Source organism: Triturus cristatus, chromosome 11 (assembly GCF_964204655.1).
Source record: "Triturus cristatus chromosome 11, aTriCri1.1, whole genome shotgun sequence".
Classification (NCBI taxonomy): Eukaryota; Metazoa; Chordata; class Amphibia; order Caudata; family Salamandridae; genus Triturus; species Triturus cristatus.
Genome location: NC_140594.1, coordinates 418547503 through 418574345, shown reverse-complemented (window position 1 = coordinate 418574345; position 26843 = coordinate 418547503). Strand labels below are relative to the sequence as shown.

Below are 26843 nucleotides of genomic sequence, written 5' to 3'. Positions count from 1 at the left end.
GCCAATATGCTACTCAGTATTTTGTAGTCGGTGGTTAACATCGATAGGGGCCTATAGGAGGCCACATTCTCACTCTCCCTCCCCGGCTTCAACAACGGGATCACCAGCGCTTCGCGCATCGATTGGGGTAGCCGTCCCAGCTCTCTCGCTTCTTTATAGACTTCTTGAAGCCGCGGCACCAGCAAGTCAGCATATTTCCCATAAAATTCTATGGGCAATCTGTCTAGGCCCGGTGTTTTGTTGCGAGCCATGCGCTTGATGGCATCTCGAATTTCTCCCGGCTCTAGGTCTTTCCCCAAGTCCTTCGCCTGCTCCTGGTCCAGTCCTGGCAATGGCAACTCATCTAAGAAAGCGTCGACTGCCGGGTCCCCGTCGTCCAACCTACTTTTGTAGAGTGTCTCGTAATAGTGCTTAAAGCACTGCATAATTTCGGTTTGGGTGTAAACCATTCCCCCTTCCGCCGTCCCTAAAGCCAGGATAGGGGAACTCCGCTTTGCGGGGTTGGCTAGCCACGCCAACAATGTCCCCGCCTTATCTCCCTCATCATGGACCCTCATCATATAGCTTCTGTGGTCAAAGCTACGCAAGCGCTCCACTTCCACTGCCACCGCTTCTTTAGCCGCAGTAACCACTTCCTGAAGCTCAGGGCGACCAGGCCTCTCTTTGCCTCCGGCAGGCTGGAATCAGCCTTGTTCAGATTATCCAGGAGCGTTTTCCTTATACCCGCATGTTTCCCTATGCAGAGCCCCCTGATGACAACTTTAAAAGCATCCCACTCTGTCGCCCTCGTCGCCGCTGTGCCCACATTTTCCGCAAAATACTGTGTTATGCCCTCTTCTAGCGCTGCATGGAACAGTGGGTCATCTAACGCTGCGGGCCTCAGTTTCCAGGTAGGAACGCACGAGCCCCAAACCATCCAATCCATTCTGATTAACAGGGGGTTATGATCAAAGATCGTTTTAGTTAAATACTCAGTGTGCACTATAGCAGGCATTACTGTCGGGGAACATAATATTGCGTCTAATCAAACATGCAGTTCATGCATGCCAGAGAAATAAGAGTAGTCTCGGTCTCCCGGGTGCTGCGCGCGCCAAGCGTCTATCAGTCCCCAACGCATCTGCCAATCTAGTCTGCCTCTGGTCAAGCGGTGCACCGGGGAGTCCGCCAGCGGTGGGTGGGATCTATCTAGAGAAACATCTGCAACGGAGTTAAAATCCCCACCCGGCACTAGCGGGCCCGCCAAGTAGTGGGCCAAAGCTCCGGACATCTGCGCCAGAAAGCCCAACTGGTCAACATTGGGCGCGTACAGGCTGCAAAAGGCGATGTCTTTCCCCCTTAGTTTCCCCTCAACAGCCACGTACCGACCCTCAGGATCAACCACTTGTCTAACTACTTGGAACGGGACTCCCGCCCTGATCCAGATCAGCGCCCCCCGAGCAAATGCGGAGTAAGTAGTGTTGAATATCTGGCCCCTCCATCTACGCTGCAGCGCTATCCCTTCTGCCCGTGTTAGGTGTGTTTCTTGGAGTAGTGCGATGTGTATACCTCTACGGAGTAAGTAGGCATGGACCTTATGTCGCCGCGTCATAGTGTGAAGCCCCCTCACATTCTAGGTCATACATCTCAAACTTGTTAAATCAGCCATTCTCCCATAACATCCTGCTGAATCGAGAACAGATCTCCGCTATGTCGCCGGCAAGGATCCCTCCCCAACATTTCCCCAACAGTCCCAAACTCCCCCCCCCCCCCCCCCCCCAAGAACAGGACCTAGAAACTCCCATCTAGCTCCCATCCAAACCATGACTTCTGTATAACCACTATTAGGCCCAACAGCAGACACTGTGGGCATGCCTTATGGGCAACAAGGGGGGACCAGTTACCAACGGGCAGCCGCCTCAGTTCCTCCAGGTCGCGCGTTCCCTCTGAGCCCAGTGTCATCAATCTCCGCCGGTTGCTGTTTCCCACTTGGTAAGGGCCATACATGCGTGCCCTTTGTAGCAGCAGGTCTCTGTCCCGGTAGTGCAGCAGCCTCGCCACCACCGGACGGGGGGCCGCCCCTGCTGGGGAGGTCTAGCAGGCACCCTGTGAGCTCTTTCCAACGAATAAAAGGACGATAGGCCCTCCGGCGCCACTACTGTCCCGAGCCAGTCCTCCAAGTACTTCACCATGTCATCTCCTTCCGTTTTTTTCCGGCAGCCCCACTATTCGGATATTGTTCCGGCGGTTGCGCCCTTCTGCCTCCTCCGTCCTCTTCTCCAGCGCCCTTACGCGATCGAGGACATCAGACATAGTGGTCTTGAGAGTGAGCTGCAGTGGGCCCACGGTCTGAAGCACTTTCTCCACCTCCATAACTCTATCTGCAAGCTTGCCATGGTCCGCCCTCAGGAGCCCCAAGCCCGTCGCCACCTGCGCTATATCCTGCTGCAGCGCTGTTTTGGTATCCACTATCGCCGCCAGGATTTTGTCCAGTTGCTGTTGCAGGTGCGGGTCGCGACGTTGGTCCTGTCCCTCCTGTTCTCCCTGACCCGAGAGCTCAGTGTCCGATTGTTGTAGAGTCCCCCCTTTCTTGCCTCTTGGCTTCCCCATACTGCGGCACCGCGGAGGGAAGGCCGCCTCTTCTTCCGATCTATAGGGCCGCGAGGGTCACTCCCCGAAAGGGGTCACACCCAAGCGCCTCTCAGTGGCCAAGGTGGTGATTCTCTCCCTTCCAAGCAACTGTCATTCTATTCAACGCACTGGCGTGCGTGAAGCGCCCCAGTCCGCTCTGCTGTTGTATTACTGGAAGTAATCAATTTGGCCAGCACTCCCCCGACATTACTCCTGCCCATCTCACCGCGGGTCACTTAGCCACTTCGCTCGGGCCCATCTCCGCCTCTCCCAAAGCGCAGGTCCGCAAGGTGTGGGGGCAGGGCCCGCCGGGGATCATCCAGCTCCGAGGACCAGTTGCCAGTGAGGCCAGCCCGCCCCCGTGTGGCTACGCCTCGCGCCACCCCGCCGAGGGGAGAAGGACGACGCGCGGCCGCCGGTCTCCCCCAGTGCAGCGCCCCCCCACTGGGTGAGGCGCAGGCCCTGGTGAACACTTCCACGCTGGCGTCAGGTCTTCTCGGGATCGCCGCTCTAATCACCAATCCGTTGGTCGCATCTGAAGAAGCAACCGTTCCCGCTCTCGCAGGGCGTCAGGGATCCCGCCTCCGCTCCAGGCCTAGGAGCTCTTGCCTCAGGGACCAGTCTGCTCCAGCCATGCACTGTCTCAACAGCGCCTCCCTTCTGCTCCCAGCGCAGGCCCGTCCCCAGGGAGGCCCCCACAGGCCGAAGGCAGATCTCGATGGGGGCACCGGCAGCCAGGGAGCCAGGACTCTGGGAAACTGTCTCTCTCCTCTGGTGCAAGTGGAGCCGCAGCGCCCTCTCCCGCCGCCACCCGCAACAGGGCCCCGATGGTCTACGGGCCGCAGGTCTCTCGGGGGCCGCTGATATCGCCCGGGAACTCAGGAGACGCAGCTCTGCCCGGTCCCGGGCCCACGCAGGAGGAGTTCATGCAAGGTGCGGGCCCAGCAGCGGGTCACCCACCACGTTTCCGCCGCCAGGATGTGCTCCCCTTCGGCCTCTCGTCCGGCACCCGCAGCCGCCGCACCATTGATCGCGGGCCCCTCAGTTCCTCCGAATACGCAGCACAAAGTGATCGCGAGGCAAGGGGGGCGGCATGTACCTCCTCTCCCGGAGCGAACCGCCCGTGTCCCGTCACCTGCGGGTCTCCAGCCTGCTGCCTTCCGAGGGGTAGAGCCGGGTGTCAGCGCTCCGTGAGTCCGATCGATTCCAGACAGCCATCTCCCCGTTAAGCCGCCATCTTGGGTGTTGCGGCTCCGTCCACCTCGGCCAGACTTGTCAACGACCGAACGCGGTCCGTCGGCAATCAATCCGCTCCAGGACAGCTCCGATCAACCACAGCCCCGCCAACCACCGGCTGAGGGGGTCGGGGGGCCCCGGGCTCCGTTGTTTGCAGGAGAAATGCGGGCTCAGTTACGGAGCTTGCGAATTAGACGGCCGCCATCCGCGGCTCCAAGCCCTGGCCCCATTGCCTTTAATGAGGCATGGATCCGATACACGAAGCTTTGAGCCTGACATATTAGATAATTTGGAAGCAATTTTGTTTAAAAGAAAAGCCCGGCAGGCAATGTTTGACTCTTTCCGCCTTTGGCGCAAGGAAGCCAAGCAGAAAGAAATAAGACAAGCAAAAAGAGATAGGAAGGAAAAGGGCATGACTGTTATACAGGCTGCCCAGCAGTTTAAAGATAATGAGAATGATTATACAATTGAGGTTTTAGATAGACAACATCGTATGGCAGGACATATAGCAGTCTGTTGGGCTGGTTTTTTTGCAGTCTTTTGGAACACTATTAAGGAGCGTTTCTTGTAAATATGACTTGCAACCAGTATTTACAAATGGTTTGGTTTAAGTACAGTCTGTGGGCTGTCCTTTGTTTCTGTCCTAAGTGTTGATCTGTGGGTTAAATGTGTGTTTCTGTGAGTTAAATATATGTGTCCTGAGTGTTTGACCCCTTTCTGTTTATGTCTGAAATGAGCTCAATGTGTGTTTGTGGTTTTTCTTGATGTTTTCAGTCTGTTAAGCAAAATGTCAGTTAATTAATATTAAGTAGAAATTAAATAAAAATCCAGAAATGAAGCATGTGATATGCTAAATAGCTATACGTTGCTATATAATTTATAGAGTAAGCAACTATGCACATGTACAAACTGTTAAATGCTTAAAAATAAAAATAAAATTCACATTCACTAGGAATACAATGGCCTCAAAAACGAAGTTGTGTGTTTTGTAGAAAAATAAACTTATAGTATTTTTTTACTTACATACATTGTATTAGATATTAACAGGCAAACACTTCAGCTGAAGTAAATTTTTGCTGAACGCAACACGCATTGCGTGCTCATGTTACAACACTGAGAGACAAGCTTTTATTGTCGCTAAGCAAGCAGCTCTAATAGACAGGAATGTTTACTCAGCCAGGACTTCGCCCTCAGTTGAACACGGGTGAAACTTTGCATTTCAAAATGTTGTTTTAAAAAGGTTCCAAAACTAAGGTTCATTATTTGGTATTACAGGAAGACATTTCAATTAAGGGTTTTCCTCTCTTTAAGCATTTTTGTAAGCATATTCTCGGTTCTGTTGCTAAATAATAATGGACTTTAAAAAAAAAAAAAAAAAAGTGGCGCAAAAATGTGTCATGTTTCAAGTTACGCTTCTGTGCTTAAACTTAGAAATGAATGTGTCTAAAAAATGATAGGCAAGGGATGCAGCTTGCTTTTATATGTGGAATTATCAAACATGATTGGGTTTATTAAAAATAATTATTAATTATGAAAAAGAATTATTAAAAATAAGTGCTTCTAAATTCGTTTTTTACTATTTATAAAGCTTAATGCTCATACTGTGACCTCCTAGCATTATAATTTAATTTAAGTTGTGTTGTACTGCATAGTGAGGACTTTTGTATATGGAATTTCACTTAGCGCAGGCTTAAAAAAAAAAAAAAAATATCTTTTTTTTTTTAAAGGATTTGCAAGAGATATGTCTAATATCCAATATCTGCAATCTGTAAAGAACATTCTGAGGATGATTAATATGTAGCACAATTATAAGATATTTATTTTTAAGTGCCCCAAATATCAAAGTCGAAATTGGGTGAAATAGACTATTTAACAGCATTCTTGCCCTATACATTAGCTTTAAAGTGCCTTAGGCTTCAGTAAATGCATACATTTAGGTATAATACAAATTTGCAGGTTGTTCCCATTTGGGGTTGCTTTTAATGTCTCAGTGAGCCAATGTGCCCAGTGCAGAGGTTTGAGTTTAATATCAAGATTGAAGGTTCTAACTCTAGTCAGACCTACTGAGACGTTCATCCTTTTAAGGTTGATGAACTAAGTACCGTTGCATAGGGTAGTAACAAACATTTGTTCTAAAACTAGTATGTTATGTTATTATGTTCTGTGAGTTATTCACAGTAAATGTTTTAATAATTTAAGAATAGAAATACATTGTAGCCTCTAACAGAAGTAATATATATAACATGTGTTTTTAAATAGGGTTAATTATTGCAGGTTAAAAAGAGTTAGGAAGGCTTTTTGTCTTTGACAGCTTCAGGGTGAGGAAAGAGACACGCGAGGCTGATTTTGACCTTGAGGTCAGTAAGGTGGGAGTTAGAAGTGAGTGTAAACAGATGGAGAAACCATTGCTTGGAAAAGCTTCTCTGACAAGAAGACATTAATGCTTGCACACTATAGGAACCTTGAAAAGTGGTGGGGGCCAGGAGTGCTCGCAGTGGCTGGTTTCCCGCTGAAGTGATATTTTTAGCTTTTCTGATAAGATAGGACAGCCGAGAATCGTTACGGAGCCCTGTCTGTTCCCATATTGTTCAAAAAAAAAAAAAAGGGGTGCTGAGAAGAAAATGATACATTGGTATTTCTGCTTTTGAAAAAATAATGTCCACGTAGTTGCCTTCATTTAACAAATGTGGCATTAGCCTCAGACAAAAAATAAGATGAAGCTCTTTCTTAGAATTTTGTGGGCTACATGCCTAGGTAAAAACGATCAGCAAATTAAGATTCATTTTTCACAGGAGGAATTGTGGCGCAAGGGAACACAGAGTGTCTGTGAAAATGTTTTCCTTTTAGACAGTTAAAATTAAGGTGGCTTAACATGCTTACTTGTTTTAGTCATTGCAAAGTTGACAAGATGGTCACAGTTAAGTACCACTAGGTTTGTATTTTTTTTTTTTGTGTTTTGTTAATGTGTGTTATGTTTTGTCTCCTGATTAAAAGTTATAGTTGATATTTTTGTGTGGTATGTGAAGTGTTTTTCTTTTGTGTGTTGTGTATTTTTTTTGCTTCTGCCCACAGATCATTCATGGATTGTTATGGGTGGTTCGAGGACTGACAAGACTACAGTTGGACACTGAGCCCTTATTGCGAGCGAAGAATCCCTGCACCTCCTCCAGCAGTTCCTCTCGGAAAACCTCATCTAAAAGCATGGTGGGTTGTAATCTCCAGGCCCCCGCGGCACGCTAAGGTCCGTCGATGACAGTGTTAGCCGGACCGGGGCATGATCGGAGTATGTTCTGGCCATATGCTGCACGTGGGTGATCGCGGGTCCCAGCCCCCTGGACACTAACCAATAATCTAGTCTCGCCCATGAAGCAGTGTGCGCTGTGTAATGTGTGCCCTCTCGCAAGGTGGGATGTATATGCCTCCAAGCGTCAAGTAAGTGATACGCATCCATTGTGTCCCCAATAACTCTACCTGCTTTAGTGTAATGATGCGGGGCTGGGTGTGACCTATCACGCCCTGGGTTATATGTGACGTTAAAGTCCCCACCCCATATAATATGTTGGGAACCCAGTTCAAAGATCTTGGCCCATAGTGTATTAAAAAACTCCGGATCATCCACATTAGGACCGTAACAACAGGCCAATGTCATCGAGGCTGTGCCCAGCCGCCCCCACACTATACAATATCTGCCCTGCGTATCTGTAATCGACCCCACTAGGTGAAAAGGCACCTGCTTTTTTATAACAATAGCCGTCCCACGAGCATAGGAAGAGTAGGATGAAAAGACTATGTTCTGCCCATTTGCGTGCAAATCCGCCAGCGTGTTGGGGAGTGAAGTGTGTCTCCTGCAACATGACAATGTGTACGTGATGCCTGTCTAAATAAGCAAGCAGTTGCCGCTTCTTCCTTGCATCCCCCAGTCCCAAAACATTCCACGTAATGACGTTCAAACTGCCAGTGTCCCCATTAGCCATACTCCCAGCCATCAGACATGCCTCCAAGCATCATATCAGCATTAGATTGTATCCAGCCATCCACCGTTGTAAAGAAGTCGCTATTCAATCCAAGATGCACAACTTTTAACTTAACCCAGCAGCTCCCTAGCCCAGTTCCGTTATCACGCCCCCAGGAGGCGGGCATGCTGTGGCCAGGAGTGCCCCCCGTAAGTCCCACCCCCACCCACTGAAGCAGCCCCGACTTGCCAGCTATGTGTTCCCCTCCCGCCCTCCCCAGCCCCGACATGTCAACTGTATAGATAACACCGTCCAACGTGGACGCACAGCAAACCGCCCCAGGGTGACACCCGCTGGGGGCTTCAACTAGGTAGCCGCGCAGTCACCTCCCGCCCCCGAAAACCAATCGATGGCCCCCCCCGGGTAAACATTCAGGCCTCAGGGGCTAGAGGGAGCCCGGTGTTCAAAATCAGGCACTCGACTAGCGCAGCAGGCAGCAATGATACCAAGCCAGACTCGCCTCCTGTCACCTCCAATTAAAAAAGGGAAAGAGGGAAAAAAATATGAATAAAGGAGAAACAAAAGCGGTCTCCTCAAGTCTCGTGCACGTCCTCTCGGGTGCCACCTGCAGCAGCCCCCATGGAGTCCTCCGCCTCTCCTTCCGATTCCAGCCGTCGTGCCGCAGACCCACTCCCGCCAATCCGATTCGCTCTTTTCTGCTTCTTGAGAAAGTCTTCCACTTGATTTGGTGTGGTGAAAAAATGCTGCTTCCCCTGGTATGTCACTCTGAGGCGCGCTGGGTATAGCAATGCATAGTCAATCTGCGCCTTTCGCAATTTCGCTTTGACCTCCAGAAATTTACGTCTTTCCTCTTGGACCATAGGCGTGAAGTCAGGATAAATGGAGAAGTTGTTTCCATCGTACGTCAGGGTTTGCTTCCCCCTGGCAGCGCGCAGAGCCACATCCCGGTCCCTGTAATTCAAAAGTCGCGCGATGATCGGGCGAGGACTGCCCCCCGGCGGCGGCCGCGGACCCAGAGCCCTGTGGGCACGCTCCACTATAAACTGGCTGGAGAATGCCAACAGAGGACAGCAGCAACTTTTCTATGTAATCCTCCATCTTCCCCACATTGGTGGACTCCGGAATTCCCAACACGCGTATATTATTGCGCCGACTGCGCGCTTCCAAATCCTCATTCTTCGCAGCAATGACCCTCAGCAGGTTATCCATCCGGGCTAGCCGTGTGGCGTGGCCGGAGGTCGCATCCTCTGCCTCCGAAATGCACCGTTCCGCCTCCACGAGCCTCTCCTCATGTCCCTCGAGTTTATGAACGATTGTGTCCATTCTCGTAGACATGCTGTCCACCTTCTCCACCACCGTGGCAAAGCCCTGCCGCATCTCCTGTAGTATGCGTTGGACGTCAGCCTCCGGCGCCGCCACATCACCCTGGGTCCCAGTGCGACCTTCACGATCCGAACCCGCCGGTGGGGCCTGGGCACCGTGCCTTACCGATTCGAACTGCAATTTCGGCTGCCTGGTATCCGTCTTGCCCATTCTGTCTCCGTGGCGGTGGTACCAGTCCGTGGGGCCAGCAATCCCTGTCTGTCCTTACACGAGGCGGTGCTGTCACCCTCCTATCAGCAGTCGCTCCTTGTCACAGCGGAAACACTCCAGTGCCAGCCACGTACCGCCGCCACCGATCGCAACCACACCACAGTGCGCTATGCCCCAGGGTATGTCGCTTCAGCACCCCTCCGCAGTGGATGTGCCACTTCTGCTCCTCTCCTTAAGGCCCCAGATCGCGTGGGCACTCCTGCGCCGCACCACCTACACCTCATGGCAGCCTCCGCCCGCTAATATCGACAGCCACCAGCATCAATTTCCCGGCCGCGGAGGATATGGCCAGCAGTAAGCAGAGTCACTCCGTGATCACCACCATTGTATTTCACCGCCACAGCTCTGGCTGTGCCCCCGGTCCCCTGTAGCACTCCCGACTCACCGGGTGCTGTAGACTGTCCCAGCCGGGTGCCAGCTCCAACCTGCCAGGCACGATCAGTTCTGCCGCTCAGTGCAGCTCCCAGCTCCGTACCGCCGCAGGGTCCCGCCGCCTCTCCAGCATCAATCTAAGGTTCGCGGCCAGGGAGAGGGAGGGGGGGGGGGGGGGAGGCCTCGCTCCGTCCCTCGCACTCTCCGCTCTTCCGTATATCGCCGCTACCACCTCCCGGCCCCGTCGCGGCACCTCCGCTGTCCCACTCACTCCTCTACCAAGTCCTAGTGAGACCTCGGCCAAAGCCCCAGCTCAGAGCCACCAGCAGGACACAAGGTCGCACCGCTCACCGCCTCTGCAATCGCGGGTCTTCTCTGCCGGCACGTACACTCTCCGGACCTCCTCCTCGCGGCCTACTGCCGCATGTGCAGCCGCGGTCTCAGGTAACGCCGCCAGCCAGCGGCAGACTCCAGGGCACTTCACTGCAGCTCCTCGGGTCCACTTCGCATCGGTCCAGCGGCTCAGCCCTCGGCGCAAATCGCCCCAAATCGCCAGCCAGTCTGCATCTAAGTTTCTGGGAAGCCAGTCTGCTACAGCCGCAACCGTAGTCGAGCAGGATCATGGAAGGATAAAGTCACCGGGCCATAGGAGCCTCACATCGGTGCGGCCATTCCGTGCGCGCGCCACCTAGCGCCCCCCCGTGTTTTTGCATAACTTCTTTGGAAAGAAAGGTTTGTGTTTATTTTTGTGCATTTTGTCTTTCTATGAATTGTTCCTGCTGGTCCAGTGTGTCAGAAGCGACACAGTCAGTTGTTTTGACAGCCGGTCACCAGCTGTCAAAAGAGGGGAGTAAGGAAATGGAATATTATTTTTGAGTCTGACAAATTAAGCAGGCCAGAATATTAGTTGCTGGGTTGCAGGTTCATTGTGCATAAAGTACATGACATAGTGTTGTGCGTCACCGTTCATTTACATATGATATTGAAATTTGTCTATGCTTTCTGTGCTTGGTATACAGCAAGTATACCTGATGGCTTGGCATGTGTGTTTTTACTTTATGCACGTATTTTGTTTTTGCGTTGTGTTTAAGCTTTTGCTTTTAATACTGTTACAAGCTCCCCTGTGTTGTGAGGGGATGGTCATGACGATGCCCATCGCTGCGCAACAGTTGGTTGGACGTATTCGGATACTAAATTCCACAGATAATGATATTTCATGCTGTGAACATGAGATGAGAGACAACACTTCACCAGTGCATGTCTATTTGGCTATAATGGTATTGAAGGAAAATAAAAAGAGATATACAGGATCAAAGTGTGTCACCTGCAGTTAGTCACGTTACTGCCCCCTTCCCTTAAGGAAGGGGCAGCCCTAGATTTATGTATCCTGATTGGACGTAAGGATAAATTATAGATCTGTGACTCTTGTACATGGTGACCTAATTTCTATATTACATTAGTCAGTTTTGTTCTGCTTCCTAAGTAGTGTATGGCTTTGTTCCTTAAAGGAAACCAGGTTTCATTTTTCCCTGAAGAAGGAACTGGAACATTAGCTGAGATTACCGTATATGGTGTAGCGGTCAGCGGTAGAGTTAAAATTTGTGTACTATTTTGACTTTTGTGTATCACCCATACTCTTGGTATTGAGTCACACACTTGATTATCACCCGAGTAATTTCTTGTTCTTCCTATAGATTTGTCTTTTGCCACTTCTCCCCTGATTGATGTCGCATTGTGCCTAGTTATTAGGAACTTTAGCTATGTCCTAGTCCCATTTCTCTTTTTCGAATTCCTTTCACCAGTCAGCCCTTTTATTATTATTGGTGTATTGTTCAGGTTCACATTTCCAGACTGTAGTAATGTACCAGGGACCCCCATATTATGTATAATTCCCTTTTGTATGACCAGACTGGTTTTCAAGAATTTTCCTTAGGCCTACTTCAATGTTTTCCAGTCTGACTGTCAGGGTAGTGATGGATTGGTTAACTGACTCAATACTATAGTAAGACAAGTTTTCCACCTCAATAGGAGATACCTTACATTTATTTTTTTGAACATGACAAATTTTCAAGGACTATTTTTAATTTGGTCTTTAACCCTTTTGTTCCTGCTTCTTTAATTTTCGGTGGGATCAGATGTGTTCTAAATCATGGAAATACCAGGACTCTCTAGTTCTTGTCTTTTGTTTCCACATTTGATTATTAGCCTGTGCACCTGATGCAGTTATTAAAGGGAGGTATCTACATGTCCCTAATAATCTGTATCAGGTGATTTCTCTTTTGAGGTGTTCTAGATAAGGAATTCAGGAACACCTAGACGTAATCATTAAAAAAGAAAAAATGTTTACCCCATTAGACAATGCCACCATGTGTGAGGACATCCATTTAGATAGAATTACCATGTAACTATCTACCCTTAGATGGCAGAGGATAATGAAGGGTACCCAATTGAAGAGACTAGAAGTACTGCCTTTGAGAATGACAGTGTATTCTAGATCAGAGTTGTCCCATGGCATATGGTCACTCCCTCGCAGATTGCAGGCCACCTGCTTGCAGTCCCATTGTTAAATACAATGAACTGTTCTTATACTAAATTGAAGGAAACTAACAACTGTGTCACATTTCCTATGTCACTAGATTCTGCGGGAATTAAGTCATAATAACCCGCAGAACACTGATTTAAGCCCAATTCCCATCGGTGACAGCTACAGATGAAAGGCGGAAGTCTTGGCCCTACAGTCCCAGCACCCAGAAAGTAGCAAGGCTGGACAGCGATCGCCAGCGCGCCATCAATGGATTCTCCAAAGCATCGTACTTGCTCCATCAGACGGCGTTGGCCATCACAAAACCAGAGTTTCAGTGTAAAAGAGCGAAAGAGAAGGATCCCTGTTGTTGATAGCAGGGCTGGTTTGAGGCTTCAGTTTTCTACCCGTCATGTGCTGGTAACCTCTGACAGTGTGCAGTCCCTTGAGCCCCTTGGCCTGAGTTTTGGCCACCGCCCCTCTTTTTTTCTTTGCTCCAACGGAAGGGCAGTGCACCGGAGGATCTAAGGCACTACATGATGAAAGGAAAATTCAATGAAAGAGCAGCCCAAACATCCTCTGACACTGAATAGCGAGTGTTGGAGTCTGAAAGTGTTGCTGAGCGTGAAAGTCTGTTGCTCTTTCTGATTAATAGTACTTGGGTCTGCACGAGATGATCTGTGCCCATGACCAACGAAGAGCACAATATCTGTAGTGCCTGCCGCAGAGGAAATATATTGGTGCACTGCCTTGAGACATTGAGACTTTCGAGTGAGCTGTGAGCTTTTGCCAGGAGGGCACTCCAACGGATACTGAGAAGCACTATTTTCATTGAAGGCCTGAATGAAGAGGCCCAATGCGAAAGAAAACAACAGAAGCAGATTTGATGGACGATAGAAGCCTACCAGAGAGGCTTAGAACGGACTTTGGCATAGTTATGGTTGCACAAGGGGTTCCCGTGCAATTGCATAGAATGGGTGTTAGGAGACTGATTCTTATTGTTTTACTGGCATTGTTTTAGAGTAGTATTCTGTTTAGTAAAAGCAGAATGAAGTCTATTCTCTGTTGAAGAGTATCCCCATTTCACCTGAGAGCATTGATGAGGATCGCCACTGTTTCACCCGAGTATACAATAGTCACTGAAATGCATAGGAGCCCTGAAAAGGTTCGCTAAATAATTTTAGGATTTGCTTTTGCCTAGGGTTGTGAAAAAATGATAATCCCGTTTGTAATAGTGGTCATTACTTTCTTCTGCTATCTGAATGTTAATTATGACCCAATGCTTTGTTCTCTTTGTATCCCTGTTGATAGCTTACATATACCTGCTTAAATGAAATGTGTAGAATGGAAAATGCTCACCTAGCAATGAATTAGGATTTGCCTGCGTAATGGCAAAAGGAGGGTCTGAGGTTCTTTAATTTCGACTCCATTTTACATTCACCTCCATTTTGTGTTGCCTTTACACAGGCTGCTCGATTCACAAAGTGTCTCTGCCCCTTAGACTGCAACGTGTCAAAAACCCCCTCCGTCCTTGTCTTGAAACCCATCTCAGACACCACCACCACCACAATCTTTGTCTGGACTACCTAATCTCTATATCAACTATCTGTTAGCCTTTAGTATTTTTCTCATGCCGTATCTTATCTTCTGGCCTTCGCTATTCTCTACTTTTATTCTCTCATTTCACAACTGTCCTCCAAAGCATACAAATGTCCTGCCACCTGCAAGTTGAGTTGAAGAGACGACCCCTGATTAACTGATTAAACAGTTGGAAGAGAGGTTTATTTCGGTTACTTGTTATCTTGTTTTTAAACTTTTCGCATTGGCTATATCTTGTTTTCAAACTCTTCCCATTGGCTAAACATGTATGCATTGGGTGTGTTCTTGGTGAATCTATGCGCTATAAAAAGATTGTGCGCCATGGAGTAAAGTGGCAGTCTCCTAAGAACATACCGGGTGCACTTCTGGGACAACTGTACTTAGCTGCAGCTAATAAACCTGATCTTCTACGCTTAAAAGAGTGTCCTGTGTCTCTCTTCAACAAAGCAGGTGAACTCAGGAGATTAAGGCGTACCCTGCGCCGCCAGGCCCATAAGGTCTGGTTCTTCAGTGAGGAAGGAAAGGCCAGGGCCTTCAGTGATTTCTACCGCTCACTCTATGTAGCAAAGCTACTTTTAGAGCAGGAACAATCTCAGTACCTGGACACCCTAGAGCTCCCGCAGATTTCCCAGACCATGAATGACAAGCTCAGCAGACCTATCTCCCACGAAGAGGTTTAGAGAGCAATAGATGGCTTCAAACTTCTAAATGCCCCAGGACCTGATGGGTTGACTGCCCAGTTCTATTGGACATTCACTGCCTAGTTAACCCCCCATCTCACTGACCTCTTCAACGCCATCCCAACTACCTGACCAGTATCTCCTTCTATGGGGGAGGCACTAATTACTGTAATCTCCAAGGCAGGGAGAGATCCACAGCGATGCCCCTCATATAGAGCCATAGCGTTTTTGAACCTGGACCCTAAATTATATTCTAACATCTTGGCCACCAGACTAGAAGATATCTTAACTCATTTAATTCACCCCGACCAATCGGGTTTCATCAAGGACCGCCAGACCCATGATAATTTATGTAGGATGATCCAAAGTTCAAAAGAAACGCATCCCAGCAGCCCTTCTCTCATTGAATGTGGAGAAGGCCTTCGACCGGGTCGACTGGTCCTTAATGCGCACCCTGCGCCGCTTTGGGTTTGGAGAGACCTTCCTGGGTACGGTGCAAGTGAATTACTGCTCTCCGAGATCCCCAGTGCTAGTGAACGGAGTGGCCTCAGACTTTTTCGCTCTCCCGGGGCACAAGGCAGGGCTGTCTCCCTATCTCTTATGCTCTTCGCCGTCTGTATTGAACCATTCAAAACCAAGATTAGATCCAAACCGGGGATCAGCGGTATTAGATTCAGCCCAGGTGAACATAAAATCTCGCTCTTTGCAGACGATGTGCTGATGCCTAACTCCAATCCTAGTGAATACCTAACGGCCATACAGGCCGAACTGCAGCTTTTCGAACGAGTGGCAGGGTGTTAATCTCTCCAAATCCTTCCTACTCAACTTTACTATGCCACAAGCCCTAATGATGGAGATTAAGGAAAGCTTACCATTTGCTGCGCCCGCAAAGAAATCACTTACCTGGGTATTAAAATCACCCCTAAATTAACAGACCTTTTCAAAGGTAATTTCCCCCCTTTACTGCAACAGCTCAAAACCGATTTTAAACAAGCATTTACAATGCAATAGGTCTCACATTTACGCGAGTTTGAGCTATGGGCATTGGGCATTGTAAATGACAATGCCTTCTATTTATGTTTTGATTTTTAAAACACAAATAAAAAGCATAGCTTAAACTTGCGTACATGCGAGACCTATTGCATTGCAAATGCTTGTGCAAATGCTCGTTTTAGGGAAGCAAAAAAAGAAAACGAGTGCACTGTCCCTGAAGTGGACGCCACGCTCAGTATTAAAGTTTGACAAAATAAAAAATAAACAGAGTGCGGTGTCCCTAAAGCAGGCGCTGCGCTCAAAAGCGTTTTTTTAAATGCAAACTGCGAGCAGTGCCCCTAAAGCGGACGTTGCGCTCAGCATACAATTTAGAGCGCACAGCGCAGTACTACAAGATTGGCCGCCATTGTCCCCATCACTTTCAATAAACAAAATAGTGCTCACCCCCTTATAATGCAGACCATGTAGCAAGCAAAGTAAAAGGTCCAGTCCTTATGGGCAGAACCAAATGGAGACAAGGTGGTACCAAGGCAGGACTAACAAGCCCATTTCCGAATCAGAAGCCAGCATTTAGGAAGGACACAGACACAAGCCAATGACAAGTATGGGCGGAGAGTGGGCGGGGCCTCCACTTCATTCTCTAATACAGCATGCCTCGCAGAGAAAGCAGCGCATGCGCGCTGCCGTTAGGCTCAACCTAAAAATGGAGCCCTGCATATATATCATGGATAGGTCACATAAACGCCAACAAGATGAATTTCCTCCCTTGTCTCCTCTATCTGTTCCAGGGCCTTGAGAGGCCAGAAAGAGAGGTTAACTCTTGGTTTGGACAATACAGTTGTTTGTCTCTTGTTTGAGGAAATCAAATATAACAAGCATTTGCAATGCATTAGGTCTCGCATTTGCGAGATTTTGAGCTATTGGCATTGTAAACGACAATGCCTTTTATTTATGTGTTTTGAAAACCTTCAAGCAACGACTATGAGTACAAAGTGCACATAAATAAAAGTCATTGCCATTAAAGTTTCGAAAGTGTGAGACCTATTGCATTGCAAATGCTTGTTTGGTTAGGCTATAACTGTTAAATTAAAAAATAAGGTCACTTTTATAAACGGCTCCCTTTCAAGTATAAATTGGCACTGCAATGAATTAAGCTGCACAATTAAATATCACACAATTTCAAGCAGCAAATGACAAGTACATTTTGAATGACCAGGCATACGTTTGCCTATAGAGCATTTGCATATATTTGCGTATGTATACTCCAATATTTTAATTCTGTTTAGACACTGGAATAGACTTTGGTGACGAGGGGCAGGCAACAGAGGACAGAGGCTATATGTGAGAAGCAGAGGCTGAAACCCATTGGACTGTAAGTGCAGCAGAAGGCAGGGGACTGTGGACAGAAGTGGGAGTGGAGAGCTAGAGTAGCTGAAGCAAGGAAGGAGAGGCCAGGATGTTCGGTTGAGACCCCGAGGGGTGAAACGCCTCACCTTTTATACATTCTGAAGGTCTGATTAGCTCAATAAATTCTGCCATGCTGCTGGGGGCTACTGCCTCCGCCGGGGGAGCCGTTGTGTATCATCAGTGAGGCAGCAACAGGGAAGCAGCCCACGAGCCAAAACGTGCCTGGCTTGGCAGAGTCTAGAAGTCACACAAAGCACTGGAACCCTGGAACCTGCCTGACTGCTGCCGTTCTGCCACTGCCTCTGCGCCGCGGCTCCGTCCCTGCCCCCCTGGCTCTCCCTTCCAGCCCGCTCTGCCGCTTCTAAAGCCAGCTGCAGCCCTCCATGATTTCACCTGAAGCAACATCTTAACAGCATATTGGAACTAGGCTGAGATCTTAGCAGTGTAATGGAACCAGAGCGAGGTCTGACGGGTGTAGGCGTTGATGGGCAGTGTAATGGAACTAGAGCAAGGTCGGAAAAAGAAAGCGAGGTCTGGCTAGCATAAGCTAGGTATGGGTAGTGTAAGGGAGAGAGTGCAGGCTCTGACACAGTAAGAACGGACTGACCATTGTAATGGAAGCAGAGCGAGATCAGACCAGTGTAACGCAAGAAGAGTGACTAGTTTAAGCGCGGTCTGGCCCGTGTAATGGAATCGGAGCAGGGCCTGGAACAGTAAGAAGGGTCTGACCACTGTAATGGGAAAAGAGCGAGATCTGTTCAATGTCATGGAAACAGGAGGTTGACAGGCCATCTCAGATTTCTCACCCGTTTGGAAAAAAACATCTGCCCGCAGCGCAGAATTCACCTGCCCGGAAGGCGGGAGCCACGATAGTCGATGCAGCTCCCGACTGTCGCCTAGCAACAGGGCAAGGTCCATCTTCTCTTCGTCGTCAGCTCTTCCTTGTTCCCTAGCAACAGCGAGTGAGGGCGAGCCGATACAGCTGCGCAGAATCACAACGGAAACCCCGCGAACCTTCCTCCTCGCTGATAGGCAGATCCGAGGAACGTGTGGGGTTAGGGGAGGCCTCGAGGAGAACGATATATGCTGAGGAATACACTCGGCCCGTTCTCTAAGTCTCACTGTGGCCGTCATCCTGCCGCCTTCTTGATCTCGCCTTTCTCTCCTTGTTTCCTCCATACGCCGGCTCAGAACATGGGCGCGGTTCACTTCCTCCACCGCCATCAAAACAAACCGCCGCTCCGCAGCAGCTGATCTCTATCTCATCTCAGTTTAAACAAGCGGACGCCATTACGCCATGACGTATTTGCTCGGCTTTTCCTGCTGGCCTCGCCTGCCAAAAGGTTTCTTGTCTTTATGGGGCCATGTGTTTGGCCCCATAATGATAAGAAACCTTTTGCGACCAACGCAAAGCAAGCGAGTCCGTCCGAATGGGACGGCTCGAAAAGCCAAGCAAATACGTCACCGACACCTCTTTTCCAATGGCTGGTCACCGTTTAGCATAAACGGTGACGCCAGCCAATGGAAAAGAGGGGCGGGGCTTAATGCCCCTTACAGAAATACCCACATCTCATTTAATCTCGCCAGCGAGACTGCGCCTGCGCTCAGCCTTACGCTAGTGAGACCTAAAAATGAGTGTACATTCCACACTGTTAGATTGCCTTAAACCTACCTGTGATCAGCCTATCTTTTTTTTCCATGTTGATGAGAAACTGGTCTTCGTGGGTTCTCTGAGTTTTACTGAAAACAGAACATCAGTGATTGGCCAATTTGCTGAATTATTTTATTTCTTCTAAAAATATTTTCCATGTATGATGGGGAAGAGGTTTAGGACTGTTTTGGAAACAGCAATTTCAAGAGGTATGGAAAGGGTGGTAGGTGTTTGAAGGGTTAGCAGTTCTTTAAATAAAGTATGAAAGGAGGGCAAGAATGATTTTTTTTGGGGATGAGCTAGCTGTTGGAATTAAACCATTCTGACGGGTAGAATTAGTCCAATGAGATGTGTTACAGTAGTCTTGCATAATGTTGTGGTGAAGTATCTTCAGGAGAACTATAGTGTTTATTTTTCAGTACTTGCCACCTTTGTGGTGCTTAGATATTAGCTGTAAAGAAAGCTGCAAGGGTTTTTTGTATTGGGCCTGGGAAGAGTGTGTGTGCTTGGTGAATGATGTTAGGGAACTTTAGATGTTTATATTTATTCTATCCTGCCAATGCACTTCCCTGATATCAGTGCAATCTGTACTAACCACACTGACATCCCTGAACAAGCATTGGCATAGCCAATAGGTCTCGCCTTTGGGACCTTATAAGTGCTTAGCTATGCAGCATATAATCCTGGGTGGTGTGCCGCCAAGGCCTGAATGGCTATATAATTACTATTTTTGCCATTCACAAAGCGCATGAGAAGCAGCTCGCTCCCAAGGACATATACTTACTGGTACAACAGGGTGCGAGGGCCTGCAGCAGCCACCTTGCCATGCAGAAATAATGAAAGGGGCACAGCCTTTTGAAGTGGCCATCATGCCATGCCCAGAAGGCATCAGCATTGTCCCAATGGTCATCAAGTTGAAGACCGGGGAGGGGTCTCTTTTGAGGAAGTGGGAGGGAAAGAAATCAGAAGCACAAAAAATTGCACACACTTTTCTTTCACTAAATATTGTGCTCTCATTCCATCGCCTGGTTGGTTTCAGATGCACCACAGGTCACAACTAATCACGGTGAAAACCCGGTTACCTCTAGGTACTTTCAACTTTATCTGGATACCCCTTTTCTTGATGTGAAATTATCTTATTCAAGAACTCCTTTCATCGGGTTTACTAGGAGGTCGAATCTACCATGGAGGTATTGTCCTACCAGGGTGGGGAGAGGTTGCCTACGATGAAGCATGTCACATTATAGGAGCGAGGCTTCCTCGATCAATAAGGTTGGTTATCCTTCTTTTCTTGGGCTTACTCTGATCCACGCCAAAATCTTGATAATTTAGGTATCAGTGATTTGTACAATGACACGGATATAAATAACACTGATAACCCTACATGATTTACAACTAAACAGTGCCAGTAATAAATAAAAGGTTACACCCACTAACAGGAAACTGGCTTCCATGCACAAACTCTATCAATCAATCAATCAATCAAAACAAATGTATAAAGCGCATGGCTGCACTAGCTAGTGCGTCCCAGCACTACAATATGATACAGGGAGTTACCCATTGAGGAGTTGTCACAGAAGTCCTCACTGGTAAACCTTATTGCTTACAGCAATGGGTTAAATAAATTCAGTCATTGCACAATAATCTCGGCTATGTGTTTGGAGTTCCAGGAAGAGCGCCTTGAGATCCCTGCAAGCAGCCAGTGTTCGAATGCAGGTAATAAAAGGACTGCCAGGAGAGATTACTTTGACTACTGCAATACAGTAGAAATATACAAGTTGTTCGCTCTAACTCCCTAAAACAGGTGGAGGTTGACGGGGCCTGTAGCCCACCCACGGGGGGGGGGGGGGGGGGGGAAGTTAAACTTCTAATGCTGATCATGAGATCTGAAACAGTAATGTATCCTGCTGTCCTCAATGTCTGTCCCACTGCATCATTCTTGTTATGTGTGTTTGGTGGTCTGAAAAATCATGTCAATGGCAGAGGTTTGATTTGCCCTTAAATTGTAAACTGAGCCTCGGGAAGCTTACATGCTCACTCTATCCTATTCCTATTTGTTTGTTCAATTAGTATTGTAACCTAGTTTGTAGGCTTAGGCTTGCTCTTTCCTGGAGTTAGCCTCCCCTCTAGCTGTTTCACAGCTGCTGCTTCTAAAACTAGCAGAAGGCTCTCTGACCACCGTGTCTCACGTGCCATCTAGTATTCTCATTCACTCTATGCTGGGTTTGACTTGATTTTTTGTGCAACAAGTACTTAGTGGTTAGTGTTGATTCAATTATGTGCATTAATGTTTGACAAATATATGTTTTTCTTTGAGCTTCCTTAAAGAACATGTGCATTTTGATGAACCACAATTATGTCTCATTTACACTAAATAATAACAATTCTCAGATACCAATAATCATGAAAAGTCTATGCCAAGGAGCTTGCTCAAGTGATTCCTCCTAGACAGACAGGGATACAGATTTCCCCAGTGCCTGGGTTGCAGGAGACCTGTGATCGTATGGTAATAAGGACAACTGAAGGATGAATACTTATAATACTTATGCCAACTACCCAAACTAAAATTACAGCCCTGAAGTTACTGCTCTAGATAATGTATATAACAAACACTATCAAATGCCTTAAGAAACATTGTTGGCATATTATATACATCCTGAGCAAAAAAATGTGTCTGCTGTGGACGTAACAAAAAGGCAGGTGAAAACATATTTCTTGAAGCTTCAATTTCTTTGAATACGAACTCGAATTATATATAAAATAAGAGTCCTGGGGTTTAGAACAAACTACATATTTGCAAACTACTGAGTGAAATGATCAACCCTAGTAGAGGCCAAATAGCACTTGCCACCAAAAGAGACATGCCTTAAAAATAAAGACTTACAAGTCTTTCCAGATTAGGAGTTGCCCACAGATGGATTGCGTATTATAAACTTGGTATAAATTGAAACAAGCTTGAGAGTCTGCTGTTGGAGGGTCTGTTTGATGGCGGCCCAACAATTTCCAATGATAAGAAACAGTCTTGTTCAATTTAACGCCAATCTGTTGCTCCTCCAGTTAATGCTATAGTCAAGAGTGGACATCCTCTATCTTTTTTTTTTTAGGCACATCTAAAATAAAAGTATTTTTTTTCTCAATATGCAATGTACTTGAAATCACGAGGTTAATGGTAAACAATAGAAAAGGTAAACTGACACCTTTTGTTCAGGGAGAACATTAAGAATCCAATAATGCCATTGAATTAGAGTTTGTTATTGAAATAAAAACGTATTACATGATGAATATGCAGGTGCATGAATAATTTTAATGCATTATTTTTTGGCAGGTGAAAAACTAGTTAAGAAAATGCAGCTTTGCTAGTTTAAATTATTGCCTATATAGGCCCTACTCTTTTTTCTGACCAACATCCTGAGCTTTTGCTAGAGTGGTTAAATCCAGTGCAAAAGAGGTGGGTGAAAGTGGGTGTACTGTGTACCCACCCACTATATTTAGAGAGGGGACTTCACCCCCTTAGGTCGAAGCCCAGGAAGGCGCTGAGAGGTATTAGTCAAATCTCTTTTTGACCCGCCGCCACATCCCCTCGCGTTTTCTAGACTATGGTATCTCATACACTTAAAATATGACTTCAGTGTATTTTAAACTCTCCATCTCACTTGGATCTTCCTCTCTCTTTGAGCCCATCAAGAGGTTGCCTCTAGAGCTCCTAACTTTTGGCTGCATCTCTGTAATAGGCTTGTTCATTTGCACAGCCCAGAATTAGGAAGAGACAGTAGAAAAGATGTCAGTTTCATGCTTGTTCATTAACACAATCGCAAATTATAGTAGTTTGGGACTTATAGGACTAATGTGCTATTTGATCCTAAGCCCTTCTCAGAATTCCAATAGATAGGCCAGGCATAGCCTGTGGTGTTTGCTTAATCGCCTGCTCTTGGCTGTTGATACATCTGCTGCAGTGAGACACTAGTTGTATATGCCAGAATAGATCTGTGGCCAGATCAGTATTGTGGAAGCAGAGCACAGAACGCTGCTTTACTCCAGGATCATTGGTAGAAATAACGTTAAGGTTATTTTATCTCTCTACTCACCATGTCTGACTTTCTCGCTCTCTCCTGCTTTCTACCCTAACTCTGGTGAGGAACTACAGGTCCTCAACAAAGGGGGTGAGCTTCAACTAAGCAAGACCAGTTAATTTTGGTGTGAATGGTGGACAATGTCTTAATTAATAGTTAGAGAGAAGATCAGAATATAGAGATAGATATAAGTTTACTGTACTTAATTCCCAATTATGTACGTCGATATGGTATATGATGATTTGACATATCTTGATGTTTACCTCTAACCATTTGCAGCCAAGCTTATAATGGTGCTGCATATCATGTGGGACTGGTTTGCAGGCTCGGAATATCTAAGGCATGATCCGAGATATTCGGGTTTCTACTGTGAAAAAGAGTCGGAGTATAATATGCTTGCCATTTAGAATACATTTGCATTCTCCTAAAAACAGTGCCTCCAAAAGTTGTTATTTTGTGCTCTAAAGCTTTGCACTAAGATTCAAGAATAATTTTGGATGATGTTTCTTGTTACGATTTATTAAAAAAAACATGTGCCTATATCACTATGGAGTTAATCTTCAAGGGGGTTATATAAGAGACCCACTAGCAAATTCCTAGCTGAATTAGGTGATATATATATATATATATATATATATAAAAAAAAAAAAAAAATAATCAACTAACGTCTGTCGTTAGTCTATAAAATCCTCCCATTCTTTAAGGTTGAGCGTTGTTTGGGCTTACTGAGAGTTCAAGTGATTGCACGCCTAGATAACAGCAACATTTACAGTGGGGCAAAGCTAGGGTGACCAGATTTTGAGAACCAAAAAAACTGGAAACACCACAAATAAAAGTAGGACTAAAGCCTTTAGTCTTACTTTAATATCTGGCTTGTCCCAGTTTTTGCGTAGCCTTGTAAATATGTACCTATATAAACATATATACAGTAGACTTTTAAACGTGTGGACACACACACACACATATATATATATATATATATTCACTGAAAAAAACATAGGTTTCACACGTTATAGTTAGCGGAAATTTTACTGATAAAAAACCAATGAAATTCCCCCGTTATAGTTACTGTAGGCAACTATAACTCACACGACCGCAATCCTCTGCTGATGCTAATACTGTATTTAGACACTTATTTGCCCATGTCTTCTTCCATAAATTTTTAGCTATACATATATTACAAATATTTTTTTTTCATAAAGACACATATGTCATCAGCAGAAGATTGCGGTCGCGTGAGTTATAGTTTCCTGCACTAACTATAACGGGGGAATTTCATTGGTTTTTTATCAGTAAAATTTCCGCTAACTATAACGTGTGAAACCTATGGTTTTTTTCAGTGAATTTGCTAGGTTTTTTAAATGCTAATTCCTAACTATAACGTGTGTGAAACCTATGGTTTTTTCAGTGAATTTGTACGGTTTTTTAAATGCTAAGTTACTTTACGCCATTCGTGGCATGCGCGCCCACTTAACGCAGTTCGTTTCGTGCGCGCACCGTGCGCATCGCGCACCGTACGCGCACAGTGAGCACGCGGTGCGCTTCGCGCACCGCGCGCCCACTTTACGCAGTTAGTGCCGTGCACGCACGGTGGGCACGCGGTGCGCTACGCGCACCGCGTGCCCACGTTACGCTAGATGGGCCATGTACGCACGATGCGCTTCGCGCACCGTGCGCACATGGAGGACATATGATGCGCTTCGTTGTGAAAGGTTATATTTTATTTCTTTTATTGGTTAATAAGCCATGCACAAATGGTGTCCTTCGGGCACCATTTGCACACGGGGTGGGGAGGGTGTGGATGGTTTTTTTTTTTAAATAATTTTTTACCGTACGCGTACGGTAAGCGTAATCGGCGAAATTACCAAAAAAATTAAACTTCCGTTTTCGGCCTTGGGGGATCTTTGGGGACTCCCTCAACATGGCTAGGTGCTTTGGAGCTGGCTAAACAGCTCCTTTACATGTTTTTGTCCTTTGTTTTTTAATCCACACTCTGAGTGCGAGAGAGAAAATGGCGGCCGCCGCTTCCTGGTTTCGACCGATTCGAATGTTTACTAAGATCTAACAGCCAATCAGAATCGCGCTCACGCACGTCACCGATTTACACCAAACCTACAAAAGGCACTTCCTTGACCTGAGGACTACCTCTCTGCCAAATTTCAAGTAATTCTGTTCAGCCGTTCGGGCTGTAGCTGTGTCTAAAGGTCCTATGGAAAAATGCATGGGAAAAACGCGTTTTGGGACCCCCCTTTTATCTCAGCCCCCGCTTGACGAATCCCCCCCGAGACTTTCAGGGTAGGAGCGGAGCGTAGCGCCCCACCTATTTTGAAAAATTCGCAAGGATTCGTCGACCGGCGCAAAAGTTATTCAAAATAGAATGTTGCGGATTTCCTATGGAAACGTGGTCCTAACTATAACTACCTACTGGCGACCGCCAGTAGGTAATATATATATAGGCATACATTTACAATACTATATTTAGCTAACAGTATCTATGGCAGGACCACCACCCTATGCTCTCCTCCCCACCTGGTCTCCCATCTGCTGAGAGCATGCAGCCAAACTCCGCCTGTGCTGCCTGACGGAAACTGAATAAATAGCATAATTTTTGCATTCTTATGAAGCGCCCGTGTAAGGAGATCGTGCCGTCCAATTCTCCTTAAAATTGCAGTTACCTGACCTTCGTCCCAAAACCCGGAACATTTGTTCAAAATTAAGAAATGTGCCGCTGTCCGGCACACCAGAAAAGTCCGCCGAAAACCGGGACTGTCCGGTGAAAACCGGGACGTCTTATCACCCTAGCTGAAGAGGAACCTGTACTTTGCAGATGCGCACACAATCAACCAACAAGCTTACAAGAGCGTGAAACATGTAGGCAGGTTGGCGGCTCCAGGCTGTGCAATAGGTCGAACATAGGTTTGAGCGCAGATCCTAACTGCTTGCACTTCAGGAAATACCTGAAAACCGGTCTATACAAGATGGCCTTCAACTGAATACTAGAAGAACAGACGCATCAAATGAATGGCAGATAAGGGAGCTCCACGCCTGACTCTGTTACCATCATACTTTCTTAAAACCTCAGTAGGGTACGAAATGGTTTGGGTATTTCCTCACAAAGCCCTCAGATTTAAAAAAGTAAACAAATTACACTAAAATTGAAGCGTGACAGGGCAAGCAAGATAAGAGTTGGCTAAAAGGTTGACCCAAATCAGACGTGTAAGTGGATAACGTACATGGCTCAGGGGATAACACAACGTTCAATGTGGGACACACTGAAGGAAAGGGGTAGTGCACTAACTGTTGTAAAAGAAACGGGTCGGGTTCGGGTGAACAAATCAGTGCTAAAGACAGAGTTTATATGCAATCTACGTGCACTGCGTTGAACATGATCAAGGGGAATGTTAAGAGTCAGAGAGTGGAGGTCGGGTGAAGCAAGGGGTGAAATGGAGGTTTGGTTCTAGCCTAACGTGCAACAGGATGGTTAATTGATCTTTTTAGCCCCCGAATGGTAATCCTAGCCTACGCCTACTTTCTGTCTTTTGGTCATTAGTACCACCCCATTGTCCACTCACACGATTACCCTTCCCTCCACATTTCAGATTCACCAAACCCCCAATGACCAACGCTGCCTAAAAAATAACACGGGAAACCGTCCCAGTGTAAATACATATATATTGAGACCCCCCTCAAAGACACAGAATAACCCAACATCTATTTCACCCCCTACCGTCCTATCCAGCCCCGCCTACTTCTACTTACCGCTTGAGTTCCCAATGGCCAGGACCCCGCTCAATAACACAATTACCACCAGGAGACGCATCGTTATCATGGAGACCAGCAGCAAACAGCAAACATTAATATGCAGACACTTCCGCATTCAGCCCCAGCTCCTGCGCATGCTCCTGCAACTAGCGATAAAAAGGGCGGACTACCCAGCAACACAAACAGCTGAGACCATCTTGGAAGAGGCAAAGCCCAAGAACTGTGGGTCGCGTGACAGATGGAAGAGGATTTGCACTGAAGTGTTACATTTAGGAACGGGGCCGTATCACACACAAGAACATCATTCTGTTTGCCTTATTGTTCGTTCATACGATGTATCAAACAACGAAATCCTGTACTTTTGTTAACATCTCAGTG

The 26843-nt window shown here is 46.9% G+C and overlaps 1 protein-coding gene across 1 annotated transcript in view; it reads right to left on the bottom strand.

The window, feature by feature from the left end:
- LOC146784353 (uncharacterized) overlaps positions 1 to 26608 on the bottom strand; it is a 70218-nt gene extending 43610 nt beyond the window's left edge. The window contains exon 1 of the mRNA XM_085636176.1: positions 26463 to 26608. Coding sequence (XP_085492302.1) covers positions 26463 to 26580 — 118 coding nt within the window. The 5' untranslated portion in view covers positions 26581 to 26608. The remainder of the gene's footprint in view (positions 1 to 26462) is intronic.
- Between the last annotated feature and the right edge of the window lie 235 nt (positions 26609 to 26843).